The sequence below is a fragment of the Kwoniella newhampshirensis genome, chromosome 13 (genome assembly GCF_039105145.1).
Source record: "Kwoniella newhampshirensis strain CBS 13917 chromosome 13, whole genome shotgun sequence".
Lineage (NCBI taxonomy): Eukaryota > Fungi > Basidiomycota > Tremellomycetes > Tremellales > Cryptococcaceae > Kwoniella > Kwoniella newhampshirensis.
Window position 1 is genome coordinate 568262 of NC_089966.1, and position 16307 is coordinate 584568.

General features: G+C 50.8%; 4 protein-coding genes across 4 annotated transcripts; 3 read left to right on the plus strand and 1 right to left on the minus strand.

Annotated features, from left to right (window-relative positions):
* Nucleotides 1-142: 142 nt before the first annotated feature.
* IAR55_006175 (uncharacterized protein) lies at nt 143-3324 on the plus strand (the record flags this gene model as incomplete). Its single annotated transcript, XM_066949262.1, has 8 exons — nt 143-495; nt 564-651; nt 703-917; nt 967-1108; nt 1174-1586; nt 1645-1965; nt 2031-2704; nt 2759-3324. 8 exons carry the CDS (start codon nt 143-145, stop codon nt 3322-3324), a joined length of 2772 nt encoding a protein of 923 aa, XP_066800270.1.
* Nucleotides 3325-3670: 346 nt separating this feature from the next.
* On the plus strand, nt 3671-8435 carry IAR55_006176 (uncharacterized protein; the record flags this gene model as incomplete). The annotated part of the gene is made up of 16 exons (XM_066949263.1): nt 3671-3866; nt 4023-4135; nt 4294-4483; nt 4559-5595; nt 5652-5777; nt 5855-5956; nt 6009-6141; nt 6218-6327; nt 6390-6542; nt 6601-6709; nt 6765-6907; nt 6965-7236; nt 7294-7426; nt 7490-7766; nt 7835-7980; nt 8040-8435. 16 exons carry the CDS (start codon nt 3671-3673, stop codon nt 8433-8435), a joined length of 3636 nt encoding a protein of 1211 aa, XP_066800271.1.
* Nucleotides 8436-9817: 1382 nt separating this feature from the next.
* IAR55_006177 (uncharacterized protein) lies at nt 9818-11875 on the plus strand (the record flags this gene model as incomplete). Its single annotated transcript, XM_066949264.1, has 6 exons — nt 9818-10038; nt 10140-10340; nt 10446-11040; nt 11094-11236; nt 11308-11383; nt 11462-11875. 6 exons carry the CDS (start codon nt 9818-9820, stop codon nt 11873-11875), a joined length of 1650 nt encoding a protein of 549 aa, XP_066800272.1.
* Nucleotides 11876-12266: 391 nt separating this feature from the next.
* Nucleotides 12267-15910, minus strand: IAR55_006178 (uncharacterized protein; the record flags this gene model as incomplete). The annotated part of the gene is made up of 7 exons (XM_066949265.1): nt 12267-12601; nt 12669-14425; nt 14484-14692; nt 14756-14971; nt 15045-15336; nt 15418-15637; nt 15730-15910. The coding sequence occupies 7 exons, from the start codon at nt 15908-15910 to the stop codon at nt 12267-12269; spliced, it is 3210 nt and encodes a 1069-aa protein (XP_066800273.1).
* Between the last annotated feature and the right edge of the window lie 397 nt (nt 15911-16307).

Sequence of the window (16307 nt, forward strand, 5' to 3'; positions counted from 1 at the left end):
TGTCGCATCTCGTAAAATACCTCCGCTTTTTTGCCACCCAAAGCAGTAAAAAGTCGGTCGAATACAAGATCCCACTTGGTCTATTCCAGCGTTCATACAAACTTCTTCTTATCAACCGTCATCAGGTTTCTCACCTGGCACCATGGCGTCTTCCTTCCCCCCTCTAGCACATGGGACCAGCCGCTTCCCCCTCCCTACCATCTCGGAAGATACCCTCGACTACGCTATTCACCTCCCTTCATCTCACGACCCTGCAGCAACAGCTTTACTCATCACTCAGCATGTTGAGTCGTTATTACTGCAACCATGGTTATGGAACAAGGACGGCTGGGAATTAAAAGTCGTGGAGCAGGATCCGGTGGGGAGTAGCAGAGCGAGATTGGGTGGAGGAAAGCTGGAGGGGAGAATGAGGGTTGGAGACGCCGTAGACGACGAGTGGTTGGTCGTTTGGTTATTGAGGGAAGTCAGTAGGAAGTGGCCAGACTTCGTCATCAGGTATGTTAGCACTATACCGATCCTCTTCTCAAATCTGACAGAGGGGGAAAGCTAATACACCGCTTCAGCGCGAGGGATACCGATGGAGAGTTTTTACTCATTGAAGCAGCGCATCAACTTCCTGCTTGGGTATCGCCCGAGAACGCAGAGAACAGGGTACGTCCACGTCTCCACCATACCAGACAATGCTAATATGGAGGAACTCAGTTGTGGCTTCAAGGAGATCATCTCCATTTGCTACCTCTTTCAATCCGATCATCGTCAAGCACCCGACCAAAACAGTTCCGAGACGATGACGACAATGAACGAGATTATGACCCAGAAGCTTGGATCAGTGAGGTAGATGCCGTTCGAGCCGTGAGAACCGGCAACTATAGGGCGGAAGAGAAGATGGAAAGAGCAGTGTGGGATAGAATAGCTTGGTGAGCTTGCCCACTAGTCTCAGTACGGCTACTAATTATTGGTTGATAGCTATCCAGATGGACTCAAGACACATCAGCATAAAACGAAAGCGTACCTCCCCATTTCTGTGGCCAAGGCTTTGGCCGAGTCTCCGGAGCTGATACAAAGAGCGGTGGAGGGATTTTACGTCCGAGATCCCTCACAATTGCGGGTGAGTTGTCTCACATTTGATATCTGAGCCCACTACTGTTACTGAAGTTGGTTGTCCTCTATTAGGCTGCATCCAGGATGACTAATTTCCCTCCTTCGCCCGCGATCCTCACCACCCTTACCCTTACAAGATCCGCTTATGCTCAACTGCAAGGTCAAGTCTTCCACCCTCCCCGCGTGTTTGGTCCGGAGTGGCACGTTCGCGACAGCCCAGAATTAGAAGGCGAGAGAAGATGGAGAGATCTGGGGGTCAAAATCGCAACTGGTTTTGAGATCATGTACCGTGAAGGAGGAAAGAAAGGTCGCAGTGGAGAAATCGGAAGTGATGAGGAAAGTCTGAAGGAGGACACGGCATACAAGACATTCCGGTCTAATCTCATTACTGCCGGGTGGTTCGGTGAGGAGACAGAAGGTAGTCAGAAGTGGAAGGAAAGGGAAGAAAGGGCTAGAAAAGGATATCAAGCAGTCAAGGCATCCGAGTGAGTAGCTTGCGATCGATTCAGTGGAGCTCTCCTTACTCATGCTTGTCCGTCATAGCGTCGCCTCGCAACGACCGTCCTTTGCCTTCCTCGTTGATTCAGCCGTCGAATCAGCCTCCGATCTTCTTCTTGAATCTCTCGCTGTTGACCCTTCTGCCGCTGAGGACAGCGAGTCTTGGTTGGAAGTCTCACCTGACGAGCTCGATGGAATGATGATGCGAGCATCTGGACGTAACCCTGCCCAAATTCAAGGGAAAGAGAAAGCGGAGAAGAAAGTGGAGCTCGGTGAAGAACATGGACAAGCGTTGCAGGATCTGGCCAAAAAAGTGGAAGAATTTGTCGGGGGGCAGGGTGATATGCAAGGAGCTCGATTTGTAGAGTGAGTCTTGGGTCGATTTTGCAGACATGACAAATGGTTGGGTGAATCGGCTGACGAGTGTTCAGTGAGTTATCCGACGAAGACATGGACGAAGATATAACCGATGATGACAGTAACGATGAAGTTGAAACGAGAAAGGCGCTGCAAGCGGAGAAAGAGACACGACTACAAAACTTGGTTCCGACCCTTTCTGCAGATGATTGGGGCCGCAAAACTGAACTTGCACCAGTGACATTCACAGAGGAGCCAACACCGACCTCGAAGAGGGAGACAAAGGTCAGGCTGGAGGATCTAATTCCCTCCCAAATGCGACCGCCACGATTCGCCAAGCAAGAGTTTGATGGTGCGGTGTCTGACTCGGAAGATGAGTCGGAAGACGAGGCCGACCTCCCCGCTCCTGGGACTCTGGGAAGGAAGATCGCCTTGATGAAGTGGGGTGATGGGGTTGACAAAAGCGCGAAAATCGAGGAGATGGATGAAGATGAAAATTATAACGAAGAGGAAGAGGATAGGGCGAGGAGGAAGAAGCTGGTCCTGAGTGATGATATCGATGAAGAGATGAAGCGGAGGGTATTGGGACAGGAGGGGGACGAGGAAGACCAAGACGCACAAGACGCCGAAGGTATGGATGTCGGTATGAGAGATGAGCAGGAAGAGTTCCTGAAGTTCTCAAGGGAAGCTCTGGGTATAACAGATGAGATGTGGGCAGGCATATTGGGTGATCGCCAAGCAAGAGGAGGTCAGTCGAACTGGATGAAAGGTTCAGGAAATGATGCTGATGTTCTGTCCATAGCGTACGTGCCATCAGCACCGAAACCACAGACCGAAACTCGTGATGATCTCACATCGAAGTCACGGCCTAAAACGAGCTCCAACACACAGACGAAGGTGCAATTCACTGCACCAACCGATCTCGAGGCGACACCGCCTCCTGCTGCTGGACCTAATACCGCTCTTGACTCTTTTGAGACTGTCATGCGAGCGATGGAGGAAGAATTGTCCAAATCAAAGGCCCCTTTCAAGGCAACTGTCCCTGCGCAGTCGAAGGCGAGCAAGGGCAAAGCCGGACCTAAACCTTCGACAGCCAACCCATTACCGACGTTACCGACTGAAGCGGACCTTGACGATATGGACGAAGATGATCTGATAGCGATGGACAGAGAGTTGAGAGCAGCATTGAAAGGTGCAGGTGTGAACGATGACGAAGAGGGAGAAGACCTGGATGTGGCAGAAGCGAAAGAGCTGGAAGGTGAGGATAGGAGGGAATATGAGATGATGAGGGATTTCCTGGAGAGTTACAAGTCACAAGGAGGAGAAAGTGGTGTAGTCGGAACTCTGTTCGGCAGATTGGGGAAGTAGCGTTACGCGGAGCAAATCATATGCATATCAGATCCTCAATATGTGTGTCGAAGCTGCATCAGATGTGCGATATCTCAACAAGCATAGGTTGTCATCTCCAGCAGCATGAAGCTCCTGTCTTGCGGAGATCAACGCTCTGTCCGTCTGTGGTGCTATCTTACCGGCTCGGACGTCACCAGCGTCCGCGCTACGATACCTGCTGTCATTCACAACAAGTATACTGTTTCGACAGAGTCCATCTGTTGCATATTTAGACGTATCCATCACCCCCACTCTTCTCGCCGATATTATCACAAGCTGACTGAGATCGACAGAACAGTCTGATCTCGTTCCCGCTTTGGCACAAATGTCAAATCCACAACACGCTCGTCAACCGTCCGCAACGCCGTCAGTTTCAAATGACGATGTCCGAAACCACATCATCTCTTCGCTTTTTTCGAAACGTGCCGAAGATGGAACGGCCGAAGAGACGCTGATCTCGTTTCTGAAGGTGTATGAGGACGATGGAGATGGACAGAAGACTAGGTATTTGATGCTTGCAGGTGGGTTCATGTGTTCTTTCTTTCGGTTTGCAGCTCGGAGTGGAGTGTCTCCAAGCGGGTCATGGTGCCGTCTGAGGACGACAGGGCCTCTGTGGGATCACTCAGTAGATCAGCTAATGCGAATCTGGGTACTGATACAATGGATCTTGCTCGTAGTCACAAAACTAGGAAAGGTGGTCATACACAAGGCGAAGAGGAACAATAATCTCTCCTTCTCAAAGGGCAAAACATGGCAGCTGGAGGATATGCGATGTTTGGAGGTCATGGGGGTGAGTTGGTCTACCATTCTGCTAACGCTATGATATGAAATAGCTTCTACTCTTCCACGATCCACCACGCACTTGTCGTCGCCGTACCCCGGTCATTCATCCTGCGTCCGACTTCTCGTTCATTTTTACTGTTTCCCCAACGCTGATGTGTGTCAAAGCCCCTCGACTTCGCTCTCACAATGACTATCAGACGCTATCATTGGTCAACTGAACGTGCGAAAGACCAGAGTCATTTCCTGAACTCTGTAGTCAAGGTGTACAGGACATACACTAAGGGAGAGCTACCAGAGCTGATAGGGTTCTCCTTACCGCCGCCGAGCGGTACCCCAATACCGGGCAGTAATGGTGGTGAGCTTTGTTGTCTATGATGAAGCGCTCAGATCTGTTGAGTCAAGCTGAGACCACCCTGCTATGAATGTTCAGCTGCTCCACCTCTTGATCGGAACGGATCTTCCTCCTCCAGCTCCCTGCCTCGAAGTATGGAGCTTGCACCACCCCCGCCCTTGCGTCAAACACGTTCCGGCTCTTCGTCTTCCCATGCTTCTGGTCAATCGAGTTTCTACCCTACTTCTGACTCTGCCAGTCGCGGTCGTCGATCCATGGAGGAAGATCAACGTACACCTACCGCTGCGTCTTTTGGCAAATCACCTTTCGGCGAACCCTCATTACGTCGACCCTCCAATTCCGATTTGGCGAATGCCAGAGCGGCATCACCTCGGGGTTCCCCTCACCAGCCTTCCAACAACGGTATGGGTCCTGGTAATAGCTCGATAGGTATGGGACCTCCGCCGCTGGCACAATCTAGAAAGTTGTCAGAAGACAAATTAGGTCCTAGTGGATTGAGAAATACTTCCGCTGCGTCGGAGTACGATCAGCCGGGTACTGGAGGTAGGATGGCAAAGAAGCCATCGAGTGAAGGCATGAGAGCTATCAACGAGGGAGATGGGGAAGGATTGCGGACTTCTTCTTCTTCTCGAGGCTTGAGAGACCCTCCTCAGCCACAAGCACAATGGAGAGGTCCAGATGAGGCAACACCTACAGTCACTTCCGGGACTACACTTCGACCCGCGGAACCTCCTCTGGCAAAGATGCTTACACCGACAATAACGACCACGGAGCCTTCTCCCAACATGCCTTCTGAACCGAAATTACCTACACCGACACAGGTGAAACCCACTCGTCGAGCATCGTTCCATCCCCCTCCACTCGATACTACCTTCTCACGGGAAGTGCTTCTTACTTCCCGAACGGGTGTACTCCCAGGAGCGGCAGGATTGACTGTGGATGATGGGACGGATCAAGGCTTGAATGACGAAGCGGTGTTGGCAAATATGGAAGATCTGCTAGAAGGTTTCGATTGGACTGAAGCGAGTAGTACGATCGGTGAGAACGGGAGGAAGAAGGGAAGCGCAGATGCCATAGAGGGACGATTGCTAGACGAACTCGCGGCGCTAGATTCGGTAAGTGTTCACGCAGCTAAAGGTTCAACGATTCAGCAATTGACAATGAGTCGTAGGCAAACATACATGCCTTCTTGGAATCGGATGATCGAATAGCTCAAGTTTTGGAACATATCGACGAGGCATTGCTGGAGCTTGACGATATTGATATGCAGATCACAGGATACAGGATGCAGTTGAATGTAAGCAACCAGCTTGTTGTCAAGACCGTCTCAGCAGAGTATGGAGGGCGTCATCGCTGACTGTTTGGATGCTACAGGCTGTATCCGATGACATTTTGTATATTGAATCGCAAAACCGAGGATTGCAAGTTCACACATCAAATCAGCAAGCACTTCTCAACGAGCTACGCCAGCTTTTGGTAGGTCATTAATCTGGGCGACATGTAGATGTGCTGACAAGTCGCCGTTTAGCAAATTGTCGAAGTCCCATCAGAAGATCTACGGATCCTCACACAAGAATCGCCACAGACCGCAAGAGGCGTACAGAAGCTTGAAAAGGCTGCTGCCTCCCTGTACAAGGCCTTGCAAGCTGGTATGGATTCCGGTAAGTTCTTGGGTATCTCCTTGTTTAACGCAGCGATCATTTTGAGCTGCGGCTGACTTAGGTGACACTGATGTAGCCAATGCCGAGGTGGCTGCGACCATCGTACGAATGCAAGAATACAGAGAGCAGAGCGCTCAGTTTTGTAAGCGTGTATCCGACTATCTGGACGTCACATTCAAGTACCAGGTTAGTTCCCGTTCGCGCGTGATCATCATGTAAAAGGGGCCTGATTCGACCATTTACCTCAGTCCGATACTACCCTTTCTGATTATCGGAAAACATCAAAGAAGACCATGGCACTTGCCCCTCATACTGCCATGGGCGAGTTTTTGATGACCTATGAAGGTCTGGTACTATATGTGAAGGAGATGGATGAAGGGAGATATCAGAAACTCTGTTCGGTGAGTTAGCCAGGCATGTTTGGAGGATGTGAGCAGGGTTGACTTTGAACTGGTGCAGAATTACATGTCAACGATCAGCCAGCTTCATCAGTCAGAAATGAAAGACATGTTGATGAACTACATGGCGTCCCTGAATGCGACAATGGGTGACCAAAGCAATGATGCAGGTGAGCTGGATGACACCAGCCGATTGAGCGGTCGTCGGCTGACAGGAAACCAAAGCCTTCGCAAGTGCGATAAGCAGCAATGTAGGGAAGCCATCTGCCCTCCTCAAATCCAAGAACGTGATCGGGCTTGGGCTTGGCAACCAGTCTACCGTCAAGAAAGAGAAGAAGGGTGAAATAAACCTCGGCCGGTCATCTGAAGTAAATCGGTCTTCCGGTCTCGTAGTGGTCTATATCTGACGATTCATCTCTGAACAGCTCTACCGTCAAGCGTTGACAGAGATCATCAATCAAATCGTCCAAGAGGAAGATTTCATATCCGCCTTTCTCCATCTGACTGATACCGAATCCACTTTTGCGGATCATATGGAGCTAGATAGCTACTTCAGACGACAAGCAGCAAGACATGCGAGTAAAGGAATGTCGAATGGGATGATGCAGCTAGTGAGAAGTATGATGGATCTGATCTTTGGCTTTGTCGAAATGGAGTTGAGACAATGGATGGAGGCGGCTGTCGAGAAGGGTCCGATGTGAGTAGCTTTGTGAGGTCACCAATTCCAGTGGAGCTGATGCGGTCCACTTGATAGTTCTGTCGTCGGGGTGATTGCCGTGACTGAACGATTGGCAAAGGAGGCAGAAGAGGAGAACACATCGATCTTCTTCGCTCAGATGTTCGACAAGCAGCTTGCACGACAGCGGCAGATTCTGGACATCTTTGTGGTGAGTAGTTCAATGTTCGCCATAATCACAAGGCAAAGACCTTATCATATTCATGATCGTTAGAATGAACAAATACGTGTCATCGAATCGTCCAAGACAACCACGAGAAAGCGCAAGGGTGTCGCCTTCTTCGTAAAGCATTTCCCAATTTTCGTCGAGAAGATGGAATCACAGTTGGATGGCTGTGACGATCTACCGATTAGGTCAAGAGTGAACGACGTGTATGAGAAGGTCATCAACTCTGTCTTTGGATCTCTGCAACAGCTAGCAAAGATGGATAGGGCGGATGGACAAGCCACCGAGGATAAGGGGCAGCTGAATTACCATGTTATCATGATCGGTGAGTGCAAAGATGTCCATATGGATTCATATAGCATAGCAGCTCACTGATGTCGCCTCTTTTTTCAGAGAACATGCATCAGTTCGTTGAGGATGTATCGCGCCTCGACTCTCCTGTGTTAGGCGTGTTTCATCAACGAGCGAAGGGGCTGTATGAGGAGAATCTGTTGACCTATATCAAGCTGATGGTCCGCCGATCGTTCGCGAAATTCATCGTGAGTGCGCGTAAAGCCTTCATTGGTACATGCTACTGACGTGTCGCTTCTTCTTGTAGGACTTCTTCGATGGCATCGAACGACTTCTTCAGACCACCCCTCCTAATGAGGTATCACTCCATCAGTCGTACAATCGATCAGCATTGAAGAAAGTCCTCAAAGATCACGGAGCAAAGGATATGAGAAAAGCGATTGAAGCAATGTCGAAACGAGTTGACAAGCATTTCGAAGACGATGACGATGGCCCGTCGACAATTTCGGGTGGGAATGGTAGCGGAGGTGGTCAGAATGCGGTCCTCATTCAGACCGTCTGGAAGGAGATTACGAACGAACTGTTAAAGGAGACGACGAGAGCGGTAGGGATCATCAACAAGAGTTACGGTGATTCTGGTCTGAGCTTGGAGTTTGGAGGTGGTGATGTAGATCTGGCCTGTAAGAGGGTCAGAGGAGGTTAGATGGCATCGTATCGTGGAGACTTCGTGACATGGGAAGATTTGTAACAGAAGCATGTACCGTGTATCATCAGGGTCAAGGGAGGATGTGTTCGAGGTGAGATTCAGATCTGAGAGTGTTTCATTGATGGTGATTACGTCGACTAGGGGCGGCAGAAAGAAGGAGACCGAAGGGCGGGATCCAGATCTGGAAGGGCAAGTATCGTTTGATAGGATGAGAGAACTGGGATACATTCGATTTAGAATGGACCTGTGTATGCATCGGACATTCCGGATATACACATCCATGGCGCGGTGATTGGGCATGGAGAAGGATCGATCAGTGTGGGACGATGCCACCTTGAGGTGTTCATAGTAGTAGCAAGTCCATCTTCTTCTTTTTCTTCTTCCTCTTCCTTCTTTCATTCCTCCTACTTGTTCATCATCATCTACTAGTCGTGCATCATCGCTATTGTATGGGAGGGGTGGCGGCACATGATATCATCCTCCCCCCGGGGTCCAGTGCGTCAGCTTGCGTCATGGGTATGAGATTGAAAGTGGCACTCAGGGGCGATGACATTCAGGCACGGTTGTGGAATGAGGGGAAGACGAGGATATTTCCAGGGTAAATGATTCAAGATTGCCAAAAAAAAACACATCATCACGTCCCCCGCTCTTCTCTTCCGACCTTCTCTTACTCTGTCTGCTGTTACATACATACACGCACACACACACACACGCCCTCTCACTTTCTCCTCTTCTTTCACTTTGTTTTCCTATCACTATCCCTTCGTCATTATCATTGTCATTGTCTCGTCCTTCATTCCTCTCGTGTACTGTACTCTCCCGCCTCACCCATCCCCTCACAATGTTGTCCATCATCAAGCATCGTCATTAAACGAGTGGACTCCCCTTTGCCGACAGTCCGGTCCATCGCCAGGCTTGGCTCCGATTTCTTCGAGTGGCGAACGGCGGAAGAAAACAAGCTGAAGAATAAAAAGGGGGAAAAAAACATCAAAATCAAAAGCAACGAGGCAGAGCACACATCCCACCGCACATGAACAGGTTCCATACATCATCGTTGTCTGTCATCATCACTTGCGGCGTTCACGATTCACGACCATTGACAAACAAGATCCGTTCACGAAAAAGATCTACACGCACACATAATCAGAGGAATCATCTGGCTTCATTTGCAATCGTATCCAATCAATACGACACGAGGTTCCGCGGTGTCGGACTCCATCGGAATCTGCAGAGGGTAATATATTCAATCGGGAGAGATCTTGGAGCGGGAGCGCAAGGGCCTTCCACTTCAGGTCGGGTCTCGAAGAGGGCCCGCTGTTGGTTCGGATATTTGTTTGGGGGATAGAAGCCCGATCTTATCGGGAAACGAACTCGTGGTTATGCTTCCACCACCACCACCATCGTCAAATGAAACGAAGATCGTACGACCGTCACCTGCATTCCCATCAGCTTCTTCCTCATCACCGACCGTCGGAGCAGCAGGAGCAGTTGGACAGGCGAGTGGTCGTATTGACACACGACACAGTCCAGATGGGATGGTGTGGTTGTTCACTCCTCCCGTCCTGATCGAAAGGGGCATGTTTCGAGGGAAAGAAATGAGGTGGGTCTTACGATCTGCATCGCATCGCATCGCGAGCAAATGCGATATGCTCTCAGAATATGTTCAGAAACACTGACACTGTTGGACCGAAATTCTATCAGATTTGCGCTGAACGTGGCGCAAGAACCAGTCTTGGGCAGAAGAAAAACCGAGAAAGACAGAAGACCTCTCGGACCAGCTCCGATCGTTCGCTTGCGTATAGTTGAATGTCGACGAAGGAATGATCAGCCTCGTAATGCTGGTCATTTGAGTGGTGGCAAGGTAGGAGAATCCGAATGGGATGAGGATGAAGTGGATCCGAGGTGTGTTTGACTTTATCTCATGGATTTACACATGATATGGTCCAATCCATCTTCGCCATATCAGGGAGCATCAATCGCCCGTTCAGCATTGACCTCTCCGTATAGTTCGATTGAACCGAGTCATTTGTTGTGTGCCGCCGAAATCGGCCCACCGACCAATCCTCCATCTCCGGGCCCTCCTGCTTTCAATGTCCTTCCACCAGGCTTGACCGGCGCCTCTGCCAACATGGCTGCGATATCGTTGAAGGATGGTCAAGATAAAGACGCGGAAGGTGACATCCGGATGAGAGGTAGAGATAGTGATGAGCGTACACCAGTAGCATCGATGCAAGACATTGGTGAAGGAATAGCTGGACCGGGCCCTGCAACGATCCGTAGCACGGATCTACGGCATGACAATGGTTTGGCTCCTCCCACACTGCGTCGCCGTGTCGACGAGTCAAGTCCAACACCGACCCCTCCACCTGGACCATCCAGTCGACTACCACCACTGAGCGTCGCTAGCTCCGAAAGCGAAGGAGATGACGAGGGCTGGGCTGGACCTTCGAGAGAGAAGAGGAGACGACCAGATCCATCATTACCCACAATGGGAGGAATCGGTGGCGGAGGACGGGGAAGAAACCTCTTTGGAACTCTGCATGTGGCCGGGGTGAGGGTGCCTGCAATAGATGGCTCAATGGGACTTTGGTTTCTCTTCACGGTAAATGGTCAAGCTGGTGTCCACGCGGCGGCCAAGCTGATCCCCAGCTGCAGGACCTGTCGGTACGGCGAGAAGGTCGCTATTCGCTTCGGTTCAGATGTTTCGACCTGACCGCATTGGACTTTACGGGAAATTCACCGGCTCCACTGTTGGCACATTGTCAGAGTCAGACGTTCAAGATATACTCGCCCAGACAGTACGTGCACTTTGCAAGCCATCCAGAAATCATACTGATCTATTTGACTTTCTTCCATGCCCTTTCATTAGAGTACCTCCACTTCCCAAACCCAACGAATTAGCGGAACACTTTGCGAAGCAGGGGTTTAAGCTTAACACGCGTAAGGTGAGTTACGACTGAAATCTACTGTAGTTGATATGTCACTGAACGATTGCGTCATATTGTCTTGTCGCTCGCTTGCAGAACGAGCGAACTGTCTCGTCTCCACCGCCTGTACGACCTCCATCGTTACCCGAAACGAGCGAGACGAGCGCCAGACCTGATATCCGACCCATTCAACCTCTAGACCTGGATTCGTCCGGTCCTGCCGCACGAGAACAAGTCAGGAGGTCGGGACAGGTCGGCCACGGCGGCGGTGGTGGTCATGGTGGAAGTGCATCGACGACAGAAGATCAATCTCAAAGTGCGTCATCGACGAGTGAGAGTGTAGCAAGGCTTAGTACGGCAAGTAGTGGTAGTCTGGGAGGAGCCAGCAGTATAGGTGGAGACTTTACAGGTGCAGGCAAGGGTGCTGGTGCCGGAGTTGGAGGAATGTCAGGATCGATGGGTATCACACCGCCATTGACTCCGTTGGATCAAACGAGGAGAAAGGGATGAAAGTGGTGTCAATGGAGCGTCTAGTCAGTCTTTGCAGTCTTTGCAGTCTTTGTCGAGGTGTTTTTGATGATTGATCGACTGTCGTCTTAGTTGTGTATCACAGCCGTGCGGTCATGCACACCTTATCTTGTGACTCGTTGCATTGTTTTGGTTTTCATAACTCGACATGAGATGTCCTTTATTTTCATTTCCTACGAAGACGAGATGAATCAAGATGTATGGAGATATGTGAGGTTGATCCGATCAGATAGAGAGAGAGAGAGAGAGATGGAAAGACATATATGCTTGTATAACGTACGATACGAAGAAGAAAGCAGGGGTAATAGTAAAACAGAACATGAAGACTATAACGATATAGGAGAAGAGAGACAGAGAAGACTAGAAAACAGAACTAGAACCTTATGGTAGAAGGTAGTTGTACGCTCTGTGGAGATTGAGGAAGAGGATGGTGTTGAGTACCGAACCTAGGACTACTCTCAATCGTCGGAGTAGTAGGTGCTGACGCCGTCCATCTCACGGGTGGAGCAGAGAGTAATGGTCCCGGACTGGAGATGTTGAAGTTTCCGCCCGGTTGTCCAGAAGAAGCAGGTCCTTTACGGAGGGCCGAGGGGAGTGTGAATGATTGGACTTGACCTCGAGGGTTGGATGTCGTTGTCGGTGACGATCTCGAAGGGTTGGGTGTAGCAGATGTCGATTCAATGGCCTGTTTCAACTGACCAAAGATGGCTAATGAAGGAAAAAAAAGTAGTTCGATCAGCGTCCGCCCAAACAACGATGATTTGGATTGGCTCACTCTTGAATGACGACTGTGCACCCTTCTCCTGGGTAAGTGAGACAAGAGTGTTACTCGCTTGTCCACTGCTTGGAGACGCTCTGGAGAACTCGACCTTGAATCTTACACCCTTCACGACTGCCACACTACCGCCGTTGGGATCTCTCACTTCGTCCAATCGACATTTCAGTCCTCTCATCCCATCAATCTCCACAATGGCAACCCTCACTCCAACATCGAGCAAGATCCTTCTCACCCTATCGCGAGTGTTGGAGATGTTGTCATGCGATAGCAGAGTGCAAGAGGGTGGTTTGAACGAGAACAGGTTGTTGAACCATGATCTCTTGGGCGAGATCGCGGACGTGGAAGAGGAAGAAGCTGCTGACGGTGGACCGAGAAGATCAGAAGAGTAAGGGACAGGATCGATCGAGACCTTCTTCTTCTTGAGCATACCGAAACCATCAGATCCTCGATGGGCTCGGAAACCAGTCGATGACTTGCTGCCCCACGAGTTGATGCTTGGTGTCTCAGACGCAGGAAGCTCAGCACTGTCGATGACGAGATATGACTCGTCTCGCTGAAGATGGGATCCGACTGTCTTGGGCAAGGGTGGTCGGACAGGTGCAGCGGTAGGCGCGGGAGCAGGTCGAGTCGCCCGAGGAGGTGGAACGGGCGCAGGTCGTTCGGCTTGGAACATTGGTGTAGGCGAAGCATCCCAAGGGCTGGGAGAGTGCATCTGAGGCGACTCCATGGGAACATAGGAGCCGCCAGAAGTACCACGGTGAGAAGAGCCAGTAGACGAGGCGTAACTCCATCGTTGCGTGTTGACGGGGTTGACGAGAGGGTACAATCCTGGTCGACCGCCGTGAGAAGGAGGTGGGGGTCCACCAAGTCCAAGACCGACAAGAGGGGTCTGTTGACCCGTCGCAGTGAAATTTGAGTGGATACTCGCCACATCGGCATCAGTCTGATCATCGTCGGCATCGGCAAATTGCTCTGCGCCCTCCATCTCGGTCCCCGAAATCATCGGAGTGGCAGGAGGAGCACCGGAACCGTACGCGCCAGCAGCGTAGGCGAGGTAAGCTTGATAGTCAGTCCCAAGGATCGCAGAGCTCGTAGTCGATGAACCGGAAGCGACGGAGGACCGGATGTTCATCGTGTTGAGTTGCGCAGCCACTTCATTGAAGAAGTGCTGAAGGTTGATGTCAGGTACCTGGGGCGCATGAATGGACTGAAGCTGAGCAGCGTCGGAACCAGCTGTAGGCGAAGGGGTGTTGAGGATTTCCGATCGAGGCCGCGAGGCTGGGATGAAGTCGGGAGGAGGCATGTCCTTGGTAGGAGTTGCCTCCTGCAGGACGATAGCAGGAGTGGCGGGGGCGGCACTACTGTCGCTTGAAGTCGAACCTCGGTTGACTGGTGATCGGGGGCCCACAGGAACACGGTGAGGTGCTAGTTTTCCGTTGATCTTGTTTGGAGCCGGCGAGTCTTCGGAAGACTGTTGCCCACCCGATGCTTTCTTAGGTGTGGGAGCTTGAGGTCTGGCAACAACCGGAGTGTTCTCGATCGTGTCATTTTCACCGAGAGGTGCGAGACGAGGCTGAGTCGATGGTGGCTGTCCACCCTTTCTCTTGGCTGGAGATGGACCAGACTGGGATTGACGTCGAGCTTGTCGGCGAGCTCGAGCCTCGACATCCTCTTCGTCATCCATATTGTAGTTCTCGAGATGTTTGTTGCGGTATTTGATGAGAAGATGGTAGATTGCCTTTTCCCATGTTTTCCTACAGTGCCACATCGTCAACAGGAACTCATATTCTCGGTGGTAGCTGTGACACTCACTCTTTGCTCATCAATGCAGCGATGATTTCCTCTTCTGTCGCACCGGACCAGAGAGTCTTCAGATTACCCATGATGTCGGAATCCATCTCCTCGGGAGAATTGACCGGTCGCTCGACCTCGTCAAGACTAGGAGGAGAGACGAGAGCCCGACCAGGGATTGGTCGAGGTGGTCTTGAGACGAAGAAAGGGTGCGTGAGGATCTCAGGCATCTTCAAAGTGCGCCATACCGTCAGCGGCTAATCTCTCGGTCAGAGGAAGTGGACGAGACATACTGTGATACGTTTCTCGGGGTCCTTTTCCAACATCCTGCTGAGCAAGTCTCTCGCAGGATTCTTGATCTCATCAGGCATCTCGAAGACGCCGACCTTGACCTTTTGCAACAATGATCGGATGTTGTCGTCATCGAAAGGCAGTCTTCCGGTAAGAAGAGCGAAAAGGATGATACCACACGACCAAATATCAGAAGATGAACCATGGTATGCTTTGCCCTGATATTCCCAATCAAGGTCAGTGCAGTCCTCGAGTCGCTTTGGGTTTGCTTTGAATGATAGAGTCACGTACCGCCACGATCTCGGGACTTGCGTAGTGGGGGCTTCCACAACTGGTCTCCAACATCCTCTCGCCAGCTTCCCAAGCTGCCATACCGAAGTCCGCCACCTTGATGTTCTTGTCCTTATCCAGCAGAAGGTTCTCAGGTTTCAGATCTCTGTGACAGATGTTGAATCGATGACAGTAATCGACGGCATGGATGATTTGCTGGAAATAGTGCAAGGCTTCGGACACTGGTAATCGTCCTCGTTTGACGAGATAATCGAACAATTCACCACCGGGAACATACTCCATGATGAGATACCTACATCGCGTGTTTGGTCACATCGTCAGTAGGGGTTGTCTGGCTGTGTGACACCTGGTGAGGAAAGGATGGATATCTCACAGTTCGGAACTTGTCTCCCATACATCATACAAGTTGAGCACGTTAGGATGATCAATCAGTTTCATGATGACGATCTCTCTCTCGATACCCAACAAGACCTTGTCGGCTCTCGCTCCAGCCTCCGACATGGACATTCTTGAAGTGAGGATAAGCCCCTTGGGGACGATCTTGATTGCGGCGTATTTGCCCGTAATGGCATGTTTGGCGATCTTCACTCGGCCTGTGTCACCAGAGTCGAAATCAGTCACAGCCATTTCATCAATCTGCAATCGATAGATATGGCCACAGACAGAGTCACAGACGAGCACTCACCTGAACTGCCTTTACCGATGGTTCTTCCAATTCTCCATTGTCCAATCATCTTCGCGTCGTCCTTCGAACTGGATCCATTCGTTCTCTTTCTGCTGACAGTCGCCGACTGCGCATGTCCCTGTCTCGAACCGGATCCCGATGCATCTTCGTGATGATGTTGTCTTTGTGCTACAGCCGACATCGTGGCAGGTGACGAGGCAGAAGTTGTTCCGTGTTGTTGTGATCCGTATATCCTCGATCCGTTCTGTGCTTCCTTCTTTCTGAAATCTGTCTTGAATGCCTATTCGGTTGATGGCGGTCTGTGATGGGCTCGGTGTGTCGAGTTCAGTGGGTTTCGGCGTGAACGATGAAAGAATGACTGCGGGTGAGATGTGTCGACGACAAAACGAGGTGGACGATGGATCGGATCGGACAAGAGCAAGGACAAGGTCAAGAAACAAGGGAGACAACACTGGAATCGATAACACAACGAGATGTGATGTTAGTCGGTGTGGAAGAACTACAATCACTACGGTGGTCAGTACCATAAATCCAGACCGTACAACCGGGGGCGGTGGGAGGGGGAAGGGATGAGATCA